Raw genomic sequence first — 21,724 nt, 5'->3', positions numbered from 1 at the left:
ACTATTTCCTTTGTCACCAAAGCCAGCGGAAGGCAAGATGGCTCCTGTTTCAAGTGTATATATTTTAAGACATCTTTAGAAAAATCAAAAGTTTGCAAGTTTGAGGGGGAAGGGGCAAATTGGGTCTCATCTGCCCTAAACTGCAAGGGCTTAAATTGTCCAGAATGCTGTGGGTGATATTCTGGCTCCGCTGAAGTCAATGGGAGTTTTGCTATTGGTTTCAGTAGAGTCAGAATTTCAATGTACCTAAGCAATTTCTTGTTTGATTACTTATTGAAGTTAATGAGTACTATAAGCAAGTGAGGGGTCAGGGCCTCATTTCAGAGGCAATGGTGGAAGAGTGTCTGTGTGTGTGTCCCAAAGAAAATTCAGCTGGTCTCTGGACAAATCTACTTACCACTTTGGGGTTAATATGTTACACACTATAGGGGGCTTATATTGATAGAGTTTTGCTACAATTTTTTCCTATTTTTAAAATTTCCTTGACAGTTTTTTCTTCTTTTTTTTTGAACTTCTCAGTAGTAATGTATGGAGAAGTGATATTAGCATTTAGGGGAGGGTATGATGGACACATTATTCTCGATCAAGAAATAAATTATGCATTTTCTTGTAAAATACTATATATGAATTTTGCTTAGGGCTGGATAACTGTATGACCCATATTTGTTATAATAAAACTTTGACTTACATGGCACTGATGATGCTCAGCTCCTTAATACCTGATCTAGTCCAATTGACTGCTTACCCATGCTGTGTTTGGATTGCAGTTGCCCAGGAATATGAGGATTGTTTTCCCAAGAGTCAAGAGGGGAAGTTGGAGAAAGCAGGCTGGGCTGCTACATTTTTCATAAGAGGGAAAAGAAGAGAAAGGAGTGGAACCTTCCAATTTGTGAAGACCTGAGCAGCTCCAGCCTGTTCCATTTCCTTCCCCACCTCTCCATTCTCCTCCCCTCCCTTGTTATGAAAAAGTAGCAGTTCATTCTGCTTCCTTCCTCTTAATTGCTCGCTAGTAGTAAGATCATGGTAGTTGGTCCATGCATAATGTAGATCCACTGGTCCAAAATTCTGGATTGAGGAGAGCAGTAGGCCATGTCCACTGATCCCTTCCTTCAACCGTTGTAGTATCAAATCAGGTGTCTGCAGGCTCGGACTAAGGATTCTGTACTTCAGCACTAGATGTTTGGCCTCAATAATCAGTCCAGGGGCTGATCCCATCACACAATGCACTCTACCTCAGGATTTGGCCCTAAAATTACCAGGACATTTGTAATAGTTGAGGTGACCTTGCCTAGAGGGCAAGTGTGTCCCAGAATTATCATCTCATTTTGCTAATGCCTGAAGCCACTTTTGAATTTTAATTACAATTCTGACCTCTAATTAAAGGAAATCACACTGAGCTGAATCCAAGACAGTCTCAGTGGGGACAACTTTAGAGCTTCCTGTCCTTGAAAACTATGGTTTATTTCCCAGCATCAGACTTGGAACTGCAGTTCATAACAGTAAGCAGCAAATTCCAGATCTTAATGTGCTAAGCATATTTTGGCACATTCCCAACTGGTAGTGTGATTAGATCAAGAATCCTGAATTCTACCTGCTTAGTTGTAAGGATTTTCACATTTAAGTACACTATTTTCCACCACCTTTAAATTTTAAAAATATTCTGATATGATGTAATTTCACATTTTTTGCTATATAAAATGTAGAAAATTTTGCTACTGTAATTTACACAGTTTCAGTAGAGACCAAAGGAGGAAGGTGATGGAACAATTGTATCATTCAGGGCTGCTGGAACAATTTTTATTGTGCTGAGAGCCATTGAACCAAACTGTAAACCCTGTATATAATGTAAACCACTTCAAGCCAGGGGGTGCGGCAGCACCTCTAGTCCTAGCACCTATGCTATCATTAGGCTTGGAAGGATTAGATTTTCATTGGTGTAAATGTTGATTTCATCATACATAAACAAACCAACACAATATTTCCACTGCTAATTGAAATTTACTTCTTCTTGAGAACTTATTAGAGTTTGATATAAGAATATTTACTTAATATATTTTGACATGTGATGTTGCCAATTTGTGTTTTTTAAACCATTATAAAGCTTTACGTTTTTTTGAATTTTAGCATCTATTGCCATTAAATAATTGTTTGACCTTCCCCAATAATTACTCACAATTGTGATAATTTAAATAGATAATTTTAAAGCTTTTTTTCAATTTTTAACTTCAATATTATCTGTCAATTTTATATAAAAATCTAAGTCTGCCAAGCCTAGCTCTCATTTCTAATATGTCAACTCAGAAGCATTTTGGCCAAGTGGGGAAACTGGACCAGCTATAGGATAAAGATCTTCAGTCTCCAATGAGGTCAGGCTAGCATTTTTCTTGAGCAACACAATACTTTGTAGGATGATAGAGTCCCTGTCATGCACCTAGCTGATGGAATGCTGTACATGGGAGAATAATTCCTTCCTGACCACCACAGTTAATCATCTTTTATCTTGAAGCATGATTTCTGATCACCCATTTACTCTTATCAGTATTTTAGCTCGCATTTTACAACTACATTCTGCAACTACAAATGTTATCACAAAATTAACCAATTTTTAAAATATCCAGTTACAGCATTTGACTGAATGATGCCCTTTAGCAGCGATTCTTTCCAGACCAAGGATACATAGCATAAAGATAAGATATCTATAATTTGTTCAAAATGTAAATATTCCTTTGGTTTTTTGGTAAGGGACCAGGTAAAGAAGAGTGACTGACCAATACTTTTCAGAAGATTGAATAGAGGGGATTTGAGTAAGCTAAGTCTTTTCCTTACCAGTCTAAATAATACTAAATTGTGTAGTCTCTTATCAAGGACAACCATATTCCTAGCCATCTGTGTTGCCTTTCTCAGCACCTTTGTCTTCTCTGCTATATATCTCTTAACATGCAGTGACCTACAAGCTCATACATACTACTGAAGGCTTCTGTGCCCCTATAGAACATCTTTAAAGTCAATCAGGGCATAAAAAAATGGACACACTGGCAGAATATCTTGTTCCATATAGTGTAATTTTAATATTTTATGCATTACTTTTCTATCCTTTTTCATGTCCTTAGAACTAATTTCATGTTTTAACTGCTACTGTGATCTGGGTAGGAAAGTATATACATATTCAAATATCTTATTGTATTTAAAATATTAAAACGTATTGATCAACAAGTTTGGCAAAATGTTTCTGCCTATTTACATAAGCCTGAAAACTGGAGGTATTTTGAAGCATTTACAGCATCACTATGCCACCTGTGAGTGTAACTGCTGATGAGTCATAAGTGATTGGCAGATATGGGAATACACCATTTTGGTTAAATCAACATCGAAGTAATCTCCAAGTTTCCCCCTTGGAGGCCATTAGCTGAAAATTTAAAACTGAAAAGTGGAACCTTCATTTGTGAAGAAAAGTATATAGGGGGAAAATAATCTAAGCACCCTATTTCAACTAAAAGTGGGTTTGGTTTGACCTCTAATTCGCTTTATTCCCACTAATAGTTGTAATCAATTTACATTAAATCTGATTCCAGGGAGGAACTCCTCCCCACCCAACTTCTGGGGTAAACTTTAAGCTTATCAGTATATCTTTCTTTCAGGTATTTGAACAACACGTTGCTCACTTAGCTCTTCTAAATCACCTAAATCTCAATCCTACACATATTTACACACGTGCTTGATTTATGCACAAAACTAGTCCCACTGCAGTAAATCCTCAAAGCTGAGCCTTAATCCTGCGAGCAGCTGCGTTCAATGGGATGGCTGAGGTGGTGCATAAAGCTGTTTGCAGAACCGGGGCCGTAGATTTCCAGGGTTCAGGTACTACGGGGGCGAATGCAAACCAAGGCGGCGAGTTGAGCGAGAGCCACACCTGAGCTGCAAAGGGGCAGCCCTTGCACAACGCATGAATGCGCTATGGCCGGGGCTGTTTTTAAAGGGGGTAAGCACTGGGCTGCGTTAGGCACCTGAGGGCCCCAGCAGTTCAGTCCCCGCTGCACTGTCCCTGTGTGCAGCTCATCTCCATGCAGCCGCCCTCCAGAGGCGATAGGTGTGTCCGCGCGGCCCGGCCCGTCCAAATGATTGGGCGAGAGGAGCGCGAGCGACTCCCCTGCCGGGCTCTGCTGCAGCCTGCACGCGCGCGCGCTCGCCTCGCTCCCATAGTAGCCGCGCTCTCCCCGCTCGCGCCGGACCGCTCCGCTCCGCTCCTCCAGCCCGGCACTGCCGCAGCATGGCGCAGCCCGCGGCCGCCCTCGGGGCTACCCTCCTGCTAGTCCTGCTGGCTACGGACTCCTCGCCCAGTGAGTGCCTCCGGGGCCGCCGCCCAGCCCAGGGGGGAGAACAGCGCCCCTCGCCGGGACCCCCCTCCCCGGCAGCAATGCACCAGCCCAGCCTCTGCGACGGTGTGCGGAGGAAAGCAGCAGCAGCAGCTCCCCCCTTTTCTCCCAAGGGCACCCGGCGAGCGTTTGGCAGGACGGGGGAGGGGATGATGGGGGGAGGACGGACACTGGCATTGTTGCTTGGGCAGGAGTAGTGGGGGCATAGCTGGGTGCACGCGTGTGGCGTGGGTCTAGGGGCAGGCAGGGTGTGAGCGCACCCCTGGGGCATCGCACGCGGGGGCGGGTGGTGCAGTGCCGCGTCTGCTCGGCGTTTGGGGAGGGAGGTGCATGATTGTGTCTCGTGCGGGCAGGCGCTGCGGGAGAGGACGTGCTAGTGGCGGTGCTTTGTGCGGAGTGACTTTGGTGTCTGTGCAGCAGGGGGTGCGTGTCGCAAGGTGTCTGGAGCGGGGCCGGACTGCTGTGACGCGGGCTCGCCTCTGTGAGGGGTGCCCGCTCGTGGCATCGTGCTCCTGCCCTGTGCGGTGCCCAGCCGGCGGGTTGGGTTTGAGTCCTGTATTTATCACTGCTTTCCCCCTGCCCGGTGTTTGTCTGCGGCCGCAGCCGTGCTGCTGAGCGCCCCGGAGGCTGCCCAGTTCTTGCGGCAGAGGCAGCGCCGAGCCTACCAGATCTTCGAGGAGACCAAGCAAGGCCACCTGGAGCGGGAGTGCGTAGAGGAGCTGTGCAACAAGGAAGAAGCCAGGGAAGTGTTTGAAAACGACCCTGAGACGGTAAGAGTGATGAGCGGAGCTGCTGATATATTAGGGTTTTGCTGACAGTCTCTCGCTCTCCGGCAACAGTTGGAATGAGGGCGCCAGCTGTCTGCACAGCTGGGGAAGTTGTTTGGGGGAGGAGGCGAACCATTAGATAAATAACTGAAACCACAGCATAACCAGCGCTTCCCTCAGTAGGGTTGTGTGAGTGTTGTCAGGCCAAGCAAGTATAGTTTTAAAAAAATCTGGATACATTTACTGGGCTGATATAATTTTACATGAGATTCCTATTTAAAATATCACTATTCTGAGTTCAGACTTAAAGGGCTAAATTCACCTTGATGTAACTCCAGCAAGTCAAGGGCATTGCATCAAGGTGACAGACAGTGTTACAGCATTTTTGTCTGGACACCTTTGTCTCCCTCTTCCCCCTCCTACCCCCCATGCCTTGAAACCCCAGGCATTTAAAATCATTTTAGCTGTGTCCCAAAACAATGTCATCAAAGAAATTTCACGAAGAAATACATCATAAATACTTTTTTAAAAACTTTCAAGCCTTTTTTAGTGAGTATTTTGAGTTTGTGGTTTAAGATTGGGATTGTTCTAAATAAGAAAGTGGAGGCCAGAAACAATGACTTTTACAGCAATGCCATGTTATTAAAAATGCTATAAATCTGCACATCATCTAGCTTCACACTCAGTCACAGCCTACAAAAACAATGTAAAGTCCTCACGAATCTTGAGTATTCTGTTTCTGTGGCACTTTGTATGGTTATTGTTGTCTTGTTTTACTGAAGTTTGCTTCTTTTTTTTTCCAGTTAGCTTGCACCTTCTGGGTGTGCTGTTTTGAATAGGCTGCCCCCTTTCATGGATTATCAGGGATTAGTTTGGTGGTGGGGAGTGAATTTCTTGGAGAGATGAGGCTTAATATTGCACAATGTGTTCATGTTAATGGTTTGATGCTTTTTGAGTGGGCGGAGATACGTAGTTCAGGGTTCTGGGCGGGGAGATGGGGCAGGACTTGGCTTTTCTTCTTGACTTAATATTTTATATTTAAATGAAAACATGTCTTGACATGTATACTTTAATAGGCTAACAGTGCACTGAATGCCCTACATCACAGTGCAATGGATAGTTACAAAGCAAAAGTAAAAAGGACCTCAATTTGCAACAGATTCTAATACTGGTTTTTCTTCTATCTGCAGTTCAGAGTTTAAGATCAAACTCCTGTTTAGTTAGGTCCACTAAGTGTCTGTTACACTCTTGCCTGCGTGGATACGTTTGTACCTAGATACAATACTGTTTGGTGCTCTGTAAAATACATAGATTGAATGCAATATAAACACTTATAATGGGGTATCAGACTGGCTGACACAATTATTTTCCATATTCCCATTGAGCTAAAATGTTTTAGTAGAATCTTGCACTCATTCAGTGTAGTTATACAGCAAAAATATATCCAAAATGTGAACTTTGGCCTTCGGTAAATAAAGTTAATCGGAGGTCACCACTTCTATTTATTGGATTTTAGCCAAGAAATTGGCGAGGGTGAGCAAGTGTATGGCGTACTCACAGACTTCTTCACTGGAAGAGTAGGCTGCTGTAAACATATATAATGATTATGAAGAATAATACTGGCAGTTATTTCACACTTTTGAAAATTATAAAGCTTTATTCCTATTATGAAGACAATGAAGTCATTTGGGTTTTACATCTTTTCTGTAGCTATAAATAAATTCCCTGAGACCTAGCCATGTTATTTAAGTACCTTTTTGAATAACATACATTTTTGCAGTTGATAATGCTTTGTTTTATATTTTTGGATTTTATTTTATTTTATTGCAGCTGTTTGGTCTCTTCCTAATTTTTTTTTGGGGGGGAGGACTTATAAGGGAATATTGTCAAGGTTACAGGCCTCTAATATTTGTATCCACTTGCATATTCTACATGCACCCAAAATGTTGTGTGTTAAAATGCCCCAAGCTCTGTAGGTCCTCTCCTGAGACAGCCACCAGCCCACCTAGAATGCTGAATTTGTTAGGAATTTGCACATGTGGTTTTTGCCTGAGACAAATCTTACACCCCTTCCAGTCTAGTTGCAGATCAATATGTGGCGTGGAGACAGCATTTGTGCTGCTGGACAGTCAGCTAAGGATTATGGACAGAGGTAAAATACCTATGCTATTATTACTACATCTATTGGCAGCCTACAGTGCTATTAATCATAAAGTAGCAGGGATGGATGAAGTCCCATTCAGGGAACACTATTACTTCTTTGACAGAGCCTAGGAGATTTTGATGGCCAGTTGTTCCTCATCATTTAGTGTTCTCATCTGTAGAACCGCACATGGCTTAATCTTGTCCACTCTCCTTCTTTACTTTTATATGAGACAACTGAGGGGATTTGCTAGATGCTGTGATCTGTGATGCTATTAATACACAGATAATATTTGGGGTCGGGAAGGAATTTTCCTCCAGGGCGGCTTGGCAGGGGGCCTGGAGGTTTTTCGCCTTCCCCTGCAGCGTGGGGCACGGGTCGCTTGCTGGTGGTTTCTCTGCAGCTTGAGGTCTTCAAACCAATTTTGAGGATTTCAATAACTCGGTCCTGGGATAGGGGTTGTTATAAAATTGGATGGGTGGGGTTCTGTGGCCTGCATTGTGCAGGAGGTCAGACTAGATGAACAGATTGGTCCCTTCTGACCTATGAGTCTATGAGTCTTACCTTGTTGACAGAGAGAATCAGGGACCTATGAGAAACAGCTGGCTCAGACTCAGTTCGGGAAAGACGGAAATGAAGTTAGATTGCAGTTTGAGTAATAGCACTAGCTGTGACCTCACCTCTTAGCAGAGGAAGTCTGTCCTCAAGTTGTTCAGGATGGCTGGAGATTGCATCAATATTTCTTGGATGTGGGCCGAATCACAGTGATCTATGCTTTGGTCATATCAAGAAGAGACTACTGTAGTGTATTCTACGGCTGATCCTGAAGGCTAACCAGTAAGTGTAACTGGTTCAACAGACATCTATAAATTGTGGACTACATCATTCCAACACTCTGATCTATGCACTGGGGCTTATCTAGCCCCAGATCTACTCCAAGCTCCTGATCATTATCTTTAAAGCGCTAGAAGAGCATGGGCATAGTCACATGAATAACTGCTTCTCATTACACTTTTTGGAGCCTAAGGTCTGGTCTACACTACAGAGTTGGGTCAACGCAAGATAGCTTACATTGACCTAACTATAGAAGTGTTTACACTTACATTTTGCTCCTGCAGACGTAACTGCCCCGCTATGCCGACTTAATAACTCCACTTCTATGAGTGGTGTAGAGTCAAGGTCGATGTAGTTAGGTTGACACGGTGTCAGTATAGTCACCACGTTGCTTATGTTGACTATTACCGGCTTTCAATGCCCCACACTGACAGTACAATCGATGCAAGCACTCTTGATGAGGGGAGGCACTGCTGAGACAAAGGAGCAAAATGCAGATGCGCCCAAGCGATGTAATTACTGCAGTGACTGTATGCTGATATAAATTAGATCATCTTAATTTTGTAGTGTAGACACAGTCTAAGATTTAGTCTAAACTAAGGGCTTGTCTACACAAGGTAGCTAGAACATAGTAAACAAGGGTGTGAATTTAGTGCAGAGTAGCTAGTATGCTTTAACTCCCCTTGTGAACATTCTTATTGCACACTAAACCTTGGGCAGTTGAGTTTAATTCATTTCCAAAGTGTAAGCTTATGCGCACAGAGGCACTCTTAGCATGCGGGAATAGAGACTGCAGGGGGAGTTGGTGCAGAATAGCTAGCTACTGCAGGCTTTCTACTTATGTAGACAAACTCTTAGATTTAAAGAAATGATATGAAATCATATTAGCTAGTTCAGTTTAATGCCTTCAAAAACCTCTAGTCAAGACAAGGCAAGTTGTACTTCAGTATGTGCTAAGCTGGTCAAGTAAAAAGCCTAGATTTCCTGCTAATCCTATAAAGTTTGCTCCAGAGCCAATTTTGGATTTTTATCTTGTGGAAAGATAGCTCTATTGACCCAGTAAACAGAAATGAAACATTTTGACTTGCACCTACAGTAGGTAGGATGACTACGTGGTTGTCATTTTGGTGTCTTGCACACATTGTTTTATTGACCAACTCTTCGGAAACACACCTGCAAACAGATGTTAGCAAAGACGTAAACTCTCTTAAACCTGAATGGTGGTGTTGCTACATTTGTGATTACTTGAATCAGCTGCTAGTCATATTATACCAGGTAGGGTTAAATAAAAAGCTTGCAAATAAGTGGTTGTTTTATATTAGGGAGAATATTGACTAGTCCCAGACTGGAGGAGGGAAGATCATTTGTTACATTTCTAGTCTGAAAATTTTTCCTACCCTTAAAAGAAAACAAGGTTGTAGTATCTGTATGACTATAAATGGTAAAAACAAATACATGCTACGTTGGCGTGGTCTTGCAGCCTACCTTTTCAATGAAGCCTATTGCAGCATCTTTATATATTGCTGCAGAACTCCTGGATAGGCTGAAATCTTTTGGCAGGTAAAAGAGGCAAGTAAAATAATCAGAGAGAATTTCAACAGATAATATTGATGGAGAAGACTAAGAAAGGGAGCATGTTAATGGAGGAGGATTGCTTTCTAGTGTAACATTTTAAATAAATGAGCTAGGTGTGATTAAGATTGAAGTTGCAAAATATCTTGGATGCAGAGATAAGACTGTTATCTTAGTTAACATGTTGATGAGGGCCTTTAGGAAAGGCAGTAATACACAAATATTTGCCTGTAGTATTCCATCAGCTACTATTAGCTTGCTGACAAACTGGTCTGGAATTTGGCTGACCTATTCCTAAAATGGAATTTCTACAATTGTATGAGTAGAATGAAGGGTGCAAGGGAAAATAACTAGCAATTTTTTAGTGAGCATGAATTTCACTTTTTAAAAAGTGTGATAGGTCAGCTTGGGATGAGGGGGATTAGGATGCAGTCTCTTGTTTTCGTCAGTTGTTGCTGCTACTGAGCTGCCACAGCAGCTATTTGTCACAATAGTCATTTGTTTTCAGTTGTTACTACCAAGAAATTACTAGTATTTTTGCTGTAGACATTTGAAATTTCATTATAGTAGATCGGGGTCAGCAACCTCTGGTATGTGGCGTGCCAGGGTAAGCACCCTGGCAGGCCGGGCCAGTTTGTTTACCTGCTGCATCTGCAGGTTTGGCCGATCGCGGCTCCCACTGGCTGTGGTTCGCCGCTCCAGGCCAATGGGAGCTGCGGGAAGTGGCGCGGGCCAAGGGATGTGCTGACCGCTGCTCCCCGCAGCCCCCATTGGCCAGGACCAGTGAACCGTAGCCAGTGGGAGCCGCGATCAGCCGAATCTGCGGATGCGGCAGGTAAACAAACTGGCCCAGCCCGCCAAGGTGCTTACGCTGACGAGCCGCGTGCCAGAGGTTGCCAACCCCTGCAGTAGATCTTTTAAGGATTCTGGCCAGATCCTCAGTTGGGGTAAATTACTTCAACTCTGTTGAAATCAATGGAGCTATGTCAGTTTACACCAGCTAAGGATCTAGCCCTCTGTGTTTATTGTGCACATTTAATGTAACATGGAAAACCAGTTAATATTCATTTGTGTGCAGGGTGGGCAACTGACTTCCCAAGATACACAGTTGGACTTATCCATACGTATCAAAGGGTTCACAGCTTTGCAGCCTTTGACACTTTTGTTTTGGCAGAGATGTAGACAAGAGAACTGGTATAGTTACTCAAGGTATGTAGCATAATCCACTGATTGCCTAATGGTTACTTCTAGTGATTGAAAACAAAAAATGGTATCTGAGATAAAGAAAGCACGAGTTGTCTTTTGTCTTCTGATTTTTTTTTCTCCATGCAGAATTTTTTGACATGGATGCAAGTTTGGCATTGTTGTTCTAAATTTCTGCCTTCAGGATAGATGTCTGGCATCAGAGAGCACTAGATATAGTACCAGACAGACTGAAACTGAGCATGGTTTCAGTTATGAATTTATCTATAGAGTGGACACATGAAGGCTTGCAAGGACGTAGACAATTTAACTCTTCTAGGAAAGGTATGAATCACAGTGAGTGCCTCATCATATTTTTAAAAAACCCTCCTCATTCTTTGTGTTCAGCTGAGCTTACCAAGAATTTGTATTTATGAAGCAGGAGCAATGGCCTGTGTATAGTAAAGGTCAGCTGTATAGTTCAATTGAGTGGTCTTGTTAAGTATGAATGTTTGTTGTTGTCCCATCACATGATGTGTACAATACAACACAGTTAAGTTACAAACATAGACTACAGTTTCTGAAACTTTACTCCCCTCTTCTAGGAAGGATGTTGGCAGTAGAAATATTTAGGTCACACTTCCGATAATAGCAATGTAAATATAGATATCTAAATATTAATATCACGTTAGAAAAGTAAGAAGAAATGTAATGAGGGAAGGGGAGCTGAGAGGTGTAAAATGTCTTCAGGTTCTGTTAGTGGATATATGTAGTCTAGACATGAATAATATTTATATTATCTTTCAGCCTAGAAGTCCTCATCCCTTTACAGAATATTATCTCAATCAAGGCAAAATCTTTTTTTAACATTTTGTATTCTTAAAGTATTTTGCTATATTGTAAATGAAGGGCCAAATTTACTGCTGGCATAAAAGGGGCCAGCTCAGTTAGTCATTAGAGTGGTATTTGTTTATGCTAATGCTAAACGTATCCAAGAGAGTGAGAATTAGAGAAGAGTTTTGTTCTAATGACCTAAGCTAAGTATAGTACAGAGGGGAATCCCAGACACAACTGTAGAAGATATATAGATTTCAAGAAAGGAAATTTTGGGGAAATTAAGAAATGTTGTGAACCCAGTGCAGCAGGAAACTGTACTGGAAGAGATGAGCCAAATTTGTCACTGACTCTACTGGAGTTGTGCCTGTTTGAGCTGTGTCCACTTTAGCAAGTGTGGAAGAAAGCTGGGAATCCTGAAACACATCATAACTAACACACAAAGGACCACAGTTCCTCTGTGAGGAAAAACATGAGAAACTAGAAGCGGCTAATATGGGGTTATGAGAGACTGTTCAAATATTTGATGGAAGAAGGAAACTTAAAATGGAGAATTGTGAGGGAGTGGGATTATATAGGGTTGGAGCAAAGGAAGAAGCACAGGAAAATCAGAATGAGTTAGTGTGATAGTGTGAGCCAAAAAATTCTAAGGATACAATGAACTTTTATAACTATATTGTGGGGTGGAGGGGAGAGTAGGGAATAAATACCAGAGAGAAAACAGGCCCATTAAGAAGTCAGGGGAAACAAAATCAATTATGATTCTAAAATGGCAGAACAGCTTTCTTTTTAAATAAAGAAAAGAGGAATTGGACTCTTGGGAATTAAAGCAGACACTTAGTACATCTGTTGATGAAAATCAGGTAAAGGATTACGTTGGAAACATTGAATATGTACAAATTGGCAGTTACAGTTTGTGCTTTCCAGGGTCTTAAATGAACTTAATGAACCATTGACAGTTACTTTTAAATAGTTATGAAGAACCTGTGAAGCACCAGAGGATTGGAAGGAAACCAGAAAATGTGATACTGTTCTCCTTTAAAATGGAAAAATGTAATCCTGGTAACTATCATCCAACACACCCAGCTTCAAACCCTAGTAAGATAATTGAACAAATATTAAGTGACAATATTCCAAGCCACTTGAAACCAGGATTCATCATCTCCTTAAATCACTCTTTTTCTTTCATATCTGGTGGAAGTTATTGAACAGATCTCTCCTCCTCCCTGTCTGCTCCCTTCATGGCTGTTTTACTGTGGCAGTCTATTTCCTAGGCGCTCTGCTTCAGCAACATCCCTGTTAGTGAGGTTCCTTTTTTCTGTTTCCTTGATTATAAACAGTGAAACCCAAAGAGGGAGAGGCTTGTGAAGCTGAGGAAAAAGAGCAAGCCTTGGTGTCCTGCCTACACTAAGGCGCCTTGTGCTGCCTGCCAGTGTAGGACAAAGGGAACCTAGCTGAGGAGAAGGAGGGAGAAATGAATGAGAGACTGCAACTGGGCTGACCATCATTGTTCTGAATGACACCTGATGGTGGTGCTTTTCAGGACAGCAAGCATCAGATTTACTCCTGGAAGAGTGTTCCAGTGAATTCCAGAACAGTTCATCAGCATTGAATGGGGAAGGAAGGATGGCTTTGTCATTGAGAGGCTGGACTGGGACCCAGGAGATCTAGGTTTAATTTTTGGCTCCACTACAGACTTCCAGTGTGATCTTGGGCATGTTGCTGAACTTTCCTATTCCTCAGTTGTCTGTCTGCTCTGAGACTAAGGGTATGTCTACATTAGTACTTCTGTTGGTAAAACTTTTGTTGGTTAGGGTGTGAAAAACGCACCCTTAACTGACACAAGTTTCACCAACAGACGCACCGGTACTGCTATGTCAGTGGGAGACGCGTTTCTGCTGGCATAGCTACAGCCACTTGTTGGGGGTGGTTTAATGATGCCAACAGGAGAGCGCTCTCCTGTTGGCAAAGAGCGGCTACGTGGGAGACCTTACAGCAGTGCCGCTGCGGTGGTACAGCTGTGCCGCTGTAAGGCCTGTAGTGTAGACGCAGCCTGAGTCTATTCATGTGGTGAAGTGCTCAGGTTCTGCGGTAATGAAGTTTTAAATTAAAAAACCCTATGTGTAAATAATTGAAATAAGAGCAAAACAATAAAAGATATTAACTCACCTTCCTTATCGTTCAAATATTTTGGGACCCACACAGCTACAACAACACTGTATACAACAGTGGAATAAAATCAATAGACTAAGGGAATGTGATAGATGTAGTGTAATGTATCTGTACTTCAGTAAAAGACGTAATACAGTGTTCTCTGAGGCCTGACTTGAACATTTAATTCAGAATGGATGGGATATGTGCCTAGTCATTCTGTTTGAAGTATGACTGAATGATCCCAAAGAGTAACGATAAATGGTAATCAAGTATCAGAGGGGTGACACCACCGTTTGACACCATCAGCTCAGGATTAAACAAAGACTGTGAATGGCTTGCCAACTACAAAACCAGTTTCTCCTCCCTTGGTTTTCTCCCTTGGTTTTCACACCTCAACTGCTAGAACAGGGCCTCATCCTCCCTGATTGAACTAACCTCATGATCTCTAGCTTGCTTGCATATATATACCTACTCCTGGAAATTTCCACTACATGCATCTGACGAAGTGGGTATTCACCCTTGAAAGCTCATGCTCTAAAACGTCTGTTAATCTATAAGGTGCCACAGGATTCTTTGCTGCTGATAAATGGTAATGTATCAAGTTGAGGGGAGATGTCCTTTTTGATTACACCAGGGATAGTTATGTCCAGGTTTTTTTAATGTCATTATTAATGATCCAAAGAGGGATAAACAATAGATTAGTTAAATTTACAAATAATACACATTGGGATGTGTTGCAACTAAAGAGGATGCAACGCGGTATTAGGGATGATTTGTAAAGAGGTTAGGTAAATAGAGACTGAAGAACAAATTAAGTTCATCCTTTTAAAATTGCAGGTTATTATAGCTGAGGAAAAATATGGTACCAGTGGAAGATAGGTTGACTCCCCATAGAAGTGATAGAGGAATCCTTATGGCATGAGTAATTTAAAAACTGGACTAGATTAACATAGTTTATAACCAACCCAGTGGAGACAGACTGCAATCCAAAATCATTAACAAATATCCTAGCATTTGAACAGGAGGCTCATTCTAATCCATTTCAAATAATTATTTCCCAATCAAGAATGGTCTCAGACTGCCAGTAGAAATCCTCATTATTTGCTGTTTGCCTTCTGTTCAACAATGAGCTATGTGGCGGTTTCTTTTCTTTCCATTTGTTACTGTCTTGATATTATTTTCTTTAATTCATGCAAACTTGGTTTTATGGTTTTATTTTTAATTTTTGACCACAAAAATCCTTGACTGGTGCTCAAGAGTATGCTGTTTGGAAACAGTCCTGTGTCTCAATGAAAGAAAAGATGTTTTAAACTTTTTGTCTTCCAGTTTCTCTGGTTCTATAACGACACCTTGTATTCCCTTAGAATAGAAACACAACTGCTGGTGCTAGAAATCTTTTCTTAAATGTATGTTATAGTAAAGGTTAGTGGTTTATTGGGCAAAATCAGCAACTCAGTGGAAGGGACAGTCAGGGCTGCTGCACGGATATTTTGTGCCCTAGGCGAAACTTCCACCTTGCACGCGCCCCCCTCCTGCGGTAACATTGGTTCATTGAGGGGCAAATCCCAACGAGCCTTTATAGACCCCAGGGCCCAGACATGCCCAGAGGCTGCTCCCCAGACCAGGTTCCCTGCCCTCTGAACTCCCCTGGAGGGTGCACAGCCTCCCACCCCCTTTGAGCCCTCTCCACCCCACCCTGGTGGCCCCTGCCCAGAGTCCACTCACTGGCTTTGCCAGGCTTGTGCCGCTTTGCAGCAACTCGGCAGGGAGGAGCTGCCTTCTGGGGGCTCCTGCAGCAGATACATGCAGGCAGAGGCCCCCCTGAACCCCCCCGGCTCCCCCCTCGCCATGCTCGGGCTCTGTGGCTCCCGGGAGTGTGAGCTGCTGCCGCCGCTGCCCCTCCCAGAGCAGGCTCAGGGCCCTGTGCCCTGGTGGCAGCTCACATGCCCAGGAGCCGCAGAGCCTGAGTGTGGCGAGGGATGAGCTGGGGGGCGCACGGGGGCTTCTGCCCGCATGCATCTGCTGCAGCCTGCAGGAGCCCCCCGGGGGGAAGCCAGGCCACAGCCTGTGCAGGAGGGATGGGGGGCACGGCTGCTCCCTGCTAGCAGCACCACTGCCTTTGCAGGGCTCCCACCCTCCTGTGCCGCATCGACTCCTCCATGGCTAGGGCTCACCGCCCCAGCAAGCCAATGCTCTGGCTCTCCGGTGCCTCTGAAAGGTGGCTCCTCCCTGCTGAGCCAGGGCACCGCTTTTTTGGCTCCCCCAGGGCTGTCTTTAAGATTTATAGGGCCCTATGCAGTATTATTAAACTGGTGCCCCTATGCCCAACGGGCAGCCTGAACTTGCTGCAGGGCGGGGGCGGGGGCAGAGGCGGAGGGACAAGGCAGAAAGAATAACAAGACGCCTGGCCCGCCTCATGGTGGTGGAGAGTCACAGTTCCCGCAGAGACCCCTGTACCCTCTCCCTCACGCAAAATGGACATGTAGAAGGTACCCTAATTAAAAACACTAAACTTGGGAATAAGAAACTTCAGTCACAGGTTTTTTGATGTGCCCTGAAGTTTCAGACATTTTATTTGCAAAAACTTTGTAGTAAGGGTGAGTCAACTGTCTTGCTGAATACAACATTAAATATTGTGGAATACATGATGCATCTCTTCTCTGTTGTACATTTTCTTAATTAGTATTTCTAAGCTGATTTTATATTTTAATGTACTCTTATGCCTTCGTAAAGTAATCATTCCAGATTACTGCATATTTAACTAACTGAAACAGACATATTTTAAATTAATCAGTCACAGAGGTTTAGTGTGTTCATAACAATGTTCACTGCTTTTAGAAAAAGGGAACAATAATTTACTGTGTGAGATCTCCAGAACAATAGACATGTTTATGAAATTTTCACCAACTTTAAAAAATGTTTCCAAAGATTTTAGGCATAACAAAGGATTTTATATCTTACTAAGGTATTGATTTTGTTTAAACTAGTTCATCAGATAGTCAGAAGTAAAGAAAGGGAAACTCTTTGTCCGGCTATTTGGAAGTAAAGGGCTGTTGCTTCCTTCAAAGGGGGGCAGGGGGTGAAGCGAGAAGTGGATGGCAGAAAGGATAGGAAGACTTTGGAAGTAAGTTTTTTTTGTTGTTGTTGTTGTTTGGTTTTTTTTTACTATAGTAATAAAATGTGTATTTTAGATAAGGCTGGTCTTTTGAAGAATTTATTTAAAAAAACATGTCTGAAGATCCAAGCATTTAAGGCTAAAGATGATGATTGTGCATCTAAAAATCTGTGCAAGGATTTTTTAGAGATGTGATTTTTATAATCTTCACCAACTCACTAATTAAATATTTTTAAAGCAAATTTAAACCTAAGGTCCTTTAGACTGACATGTTTCTGAGTAAATATTAGTCATGCACCACTGTGTTTTTGCCAGTACATTCAGAACTGACAGTAGATACTTGGGGGCTGGCAAATGCCTGTTAAAATGTCTTCATTACCCCTTAAATGGCTCTTTAACAGTGTCAGTGTTGTGCTAATAGTCTGGCAGGTTGGAGACTTTTTTTTTCCTCTTAACTACTAGATTCCCTTCCCAGGAAGACTCGGAGCCTGCAGGCAGGGACAGAACAGGGATAGGAAAACTGGTAGGGTGGACACTAAGACCCAGTGGTGCCCCCAAATTTTCAGGTGCCCTACCCAGCTGCCTGTGCCTGAGGACAGCCCTGGGTGCCCCCAACCACTTGCTGCCCAGGCGACTGCCTAGTTCGCCTAGTGGTTGCACCAGCCCTGGGGATAGTCATACTATTTGTGTTATGGGATAGTTGGGCACAGTGCCTGTTACATGCTCATTCCACACTGCACAAGTACCACCCAAAGAAGGTACAAGTTTGTGTTGTGGCAGTACTGAAGACGGATCGAAACTCTAGTTGGGTGCTGAGCTGACTTGCTAGGTCCTGTAAAGTGTTGTTTGGTCAAAATTACACAGAGAAAAGCCTGTGAACTATTTTATGAGCCTGATTCTGCATATGCAGAATACCTCACGAATTTCTGAATATCCTCAACTCCTACTGAAGTTAATAGGAGTTTAATAAGGCTCCACAGCTGCTGTAGAGGCTCAACACTTTCCAGGGCTGAGCCCTTTGTGATCATAATCCATGGACTGGGCTGACAAGCCATTTATGAGAAAGAAGGCTTGGTGCACTCAACAGGTATTAGCTCAAGCTGAATTTACATATTTGATTGGAAATTATAATTATAGCACAGTGCTGTTTAATTATGTTGTTAGACTTCAAGCAGACCTCCTTCTTTTTCCCTTTATGCCTGGGAATTTTAGGGCTATAGTGTTTGAATTTACACCCTTAAAGTGTGTGCAATAATTTGCTGACACAAATGATTACTGGTATCATTGCAGGCAAAAGTCAGCCAGTTGGACTTGTAGCTAGATATAATGACTTACATTTGCACTGGCTAGTCATTTGCAAGTGTAAAACAAAAAAAATGCAAGCACATAGTTTGGAAGCGCAAATTACATTTGTAAACCAGGATGCTATGCCATATGGAGTTTTTCTAAAATATATTTTGCGGAAATTATTCTGGGGAAGTTCTGTGGGCCTGTGTTGTACAAGAAGTCGGATTAGATTATCACAATGGTCCCTTTTGGTTTTGGAATCTATGAATCCTAGATGAAAACCTACTCAATAAAGAGAAAGTGGAAGCAAGATCCATGTAAGGTTTTGAATAACAGTAAATGGTGCAGGGGTTGTCACTTAATTGTAAAATGTTGCAAGTAGACCAAAAAACCAAATGAATTTAATCACAAGTTATTGTGCTGATTCCATAGATCTACAGAGTATCTCTCCTGATGAAGGTCGATAAGATGGTTCTTGTCTTCTGCTAGGGAAAGCATAGTGTTCTGATGCAGGTTTTGTTGCACTACATTTTGTTTCCTGAGGGTAAAAAAAAGCTGGGCTAGTAAAGCAGAGCTGCTAAGAAAAAGTAAATTGGCTTTTACGTCCATTTATGCTTTGTTTGTGAAGTCTAAAGAAGGCCTGAGAAGATCTCCCCTCCCCCGCTTTTTGTTGTTGTTTGAACATTAGAAATTCAGGTGTTGTCTCGCTTGAAGGACTGTTGTCCCTGTCTACATTGAGAAAATGTTCATAGAACAGCCCACTTTTGCTAACACTGTTTAGTAGACATGCTGGTGTTAACAACATTGGAAGCCCTAGTGTAGATGAACTCTCACCAGCTGCCACCAGTGTGTAAGCACTGTGTTGATTAGACCCGTCTTTGATAAGGGTTACATGATATGACATAAAAACAAAACACAGGCAATTGATAGACAATCTACTCTAGGGCTCCCAATATTGCAGACTTAGTTTTAGCCGCAGTGGGAAAATTTCCCTCTTGTAGGCAAGGTCTTGGTTATGCTTTCAGAAGAGCTATTTATATACTGTGATTTACCTAAGGAACTCAATGGAAGAAGGCAAGCAAGAGCCTGTCTGGAGAGACTGGCCCTATGCTGTAGTTTCCACTTCATTGGAGGGGACTTGGATCATGTGAGACCTCTCCTCTCCTCATTTTTCCATTCCTACCTGAGATCTGTGCTGAATCAGTGTGAGGGCACACGTCACATTGTAAACTGCTTATTTACAGATGACCTAGGCAACACTGGATGCTGCAGGTTACGCAAAGCCATCCTTGGAAGTTGAGGCTTCCCTAGGTACAAGAGTAGGTTGATTGACAAGTAGGATCCAGACAAAATGAGATGTATTGAGCCACAAGTAGAGGCCTTAACATTTTGTCTGTTTTGATGGGAGCACGCAGAGTTGGAATTGTTCACGCCTGCACTGATGGAGGCCATTCTCTGATGGAGGTAATAGTTTCCGTCATGCAGGGCTGGAATGTGCTTGCCTTCCCCTCATTGGAGTGGGATATTATTGACGGATGGGATAGTTATGCTGACTGGTGAGGTTGTGTTATGGTCTGGAAGATGTTTGTGTTATAATTTTGGGTAAATAAAGCACGTGCCTCATATCTTTTTTTTTTTTTTTATTCTAACAGTTACTGTAAAACAATCCGGGGAAAGGGGTGACATATGTCAGTGTTAATTCCATTCTTTAGAGTCCTAGCTGGAAACTAACATTGACTGTAATTATGTGGTTAGTTTTGCCACTGGAGTGGCCACAAAAGGATCAGCTAATAAATTGTTGCCTTTTGATGCTATAGATGCGAGGTGGCTTTCTGGATTGTGAGATGTCAACAAACTAATGTTTAAGTCAGCTAGTTCAAAACTAAACAATGCATTGAGTGCATCTCTCACCACAGTTTTTAATATTACGGATATATTAGCATGGCACAAAATATTTCTCTTTGTATTTTTTATTCTTATAAGATCCTGAAAATGGAATGGAAGACTCTAATTTTGCATACTTTTTGAGGTGTGTGTAACTATTTGGTAGGGACTTGATCCTGCAAGGAGCTCAGGGCCCTCAACTCCCACTGAAATCCATGGGGGTTGAGGATTCAGAGCATTTTCAGGTTTGGGCCATCGGAATCTATGAAATGGGGATATAGAGCTCAGTGCTCATGCTAGAAGTTTAACTGTATTATTCTATGTTATGTATATGTATATGTATATTATGTAAGTTTAACTGTATTATTCTACAGACTAGAAACATTTCAAAGTTTTAAGAGCACAAAGTGCTAACCAGTGCTCCTGCAAAACAGTACCACTTTGATGTTAAGTCATTTTCTATTCTGACGATTGGATGTAATTCATTATTCCTTTTGGTTAATCCTTTGGTTTTAGCCAACCAAAAAAACAAAACCACTAGCTCTTTGGAAACTTGCAACAGTGGACATTCCCCCGGGCGTGGTGGATCGGGAAGTCATTTTTCAGCTCCGCTCTCGTTATTACTTTAATTCATTGTTCTTAAAGCTTAGAACTAAGCCCGTTAAATAAAAGTTAAACCATCATGAGCAAATGATATTAAAACCCATAATCAGTCTCATTTTTATTTAAAATGTGTGACAATGAGTGAACCATTCAGAGGTCCTCTACAGTCTGAGAGGGAATATTGATCTTTATTACTGATAAGGGAGGAGTTTTGGTGTAAAATAGATAAATGGGCCATTGGAGGAAGGGAGAAAAAGAGTTTAAAATTATACTGTAGACTTCAGTTGAAATTAGTTACTTAACCTGTATGTCTCTGGACCACAACTTATAGTGGACAACATCTGGTCAGTTTCATTTTGTTGCTGTTTGGAAAGTCCTGAGCAGTAGCAGAGGCACAGTTTTGTCCATAAACTCAGTAAACTAGCATTGCATTAGTTTACACTGAATTTGTGTTTAGAATGTTGTTGCAACCAAAACAGCTAATAATTTTTAAATGGAAGTTTGGATTCTGAACAAGTTGATGGTACTTTCCCAATATTCTTCTTACTCATAACAAGTAAGTAGGTTAGTGTTTTTTTTTCTGCTCTGCTTCTTCTTGTAACAGAACTCCAACAATCGTAATAGCAGCCAACTTAGATGAATGTACATGAAACATGCCACTTCTGTTCCTTCTGATTCACTTCAAATATTTGTTTTTTGCCAGTAAATTGATTGGGCTGGTGTCTGTGGTTGTGCTACATACCCATTTTTCACAGTTACAAAGGGGAAAGATTTAAGAAAATTTCAGATCATTCCATCATGTACGTACATCTTTTACATTCAAGTACTGACTGTGGCTCAGTATGTTGTTAGGTGCACGTCCTGGTGCTCTTTGACATACTTAAAGTGTTAGTGTGAAAATAAAAATAAATAAAATTTTTGCTCCATGTTTTTCAAAGCTTTGATTTCTTACTGTGGCTGAAACAGTAAAAGTAGC

General features: G+C 42.1%; 1 protein-coding gene across 1 annotated transcript in view; it reads left to right on the top strand.

Annotated features, from left to right (window-relative positions):
* Positions 1 to 4,216: 4,216 nt before the first annotated feature.
* The window catches only part of GAS6 (growth arrest specific 6), a 78,933-nt gene continuing 61,425 nt past the window's right edge, over positions 4,217 to 21,724 (top strand). The window contains exons 1-2 of the mRNA XM_030569122.1: positions 4,217 to 4,337; positions 4,977 to 5,143. Coding sequence (XP_030424982.1) covers positions 4,268 to 4,337; positions 4,977 to 5,143 — 237 coding nt within the window. The 5' untranslated portion in view covers positions 4,217 to 4,267. The remainder of the gene's footprint in view (positions 4,338 to 4,976; positions 5,144 to 21,724) is intronic.

The sequence above is a fragment of the Gopherus evgoodei genome, chromosome 1 (assembly GCF_007399415.2).
Source record: "Gopherus evgoodei ecotype Sinaloan lineage chromosome 1, rGopEvg1_v1.p, whole genome shotgun sequence".
NCBI classification, from domain to species: Eukaryota; Metazoa; Chordata; order Testudines; family Testudinidae; genus Gopherus; species Gopherus evgoodei.
Note: the sequence above shows the minus strand (reverse complement) of the source record. Positions and strands in the feature narration are given on the sequence as shown.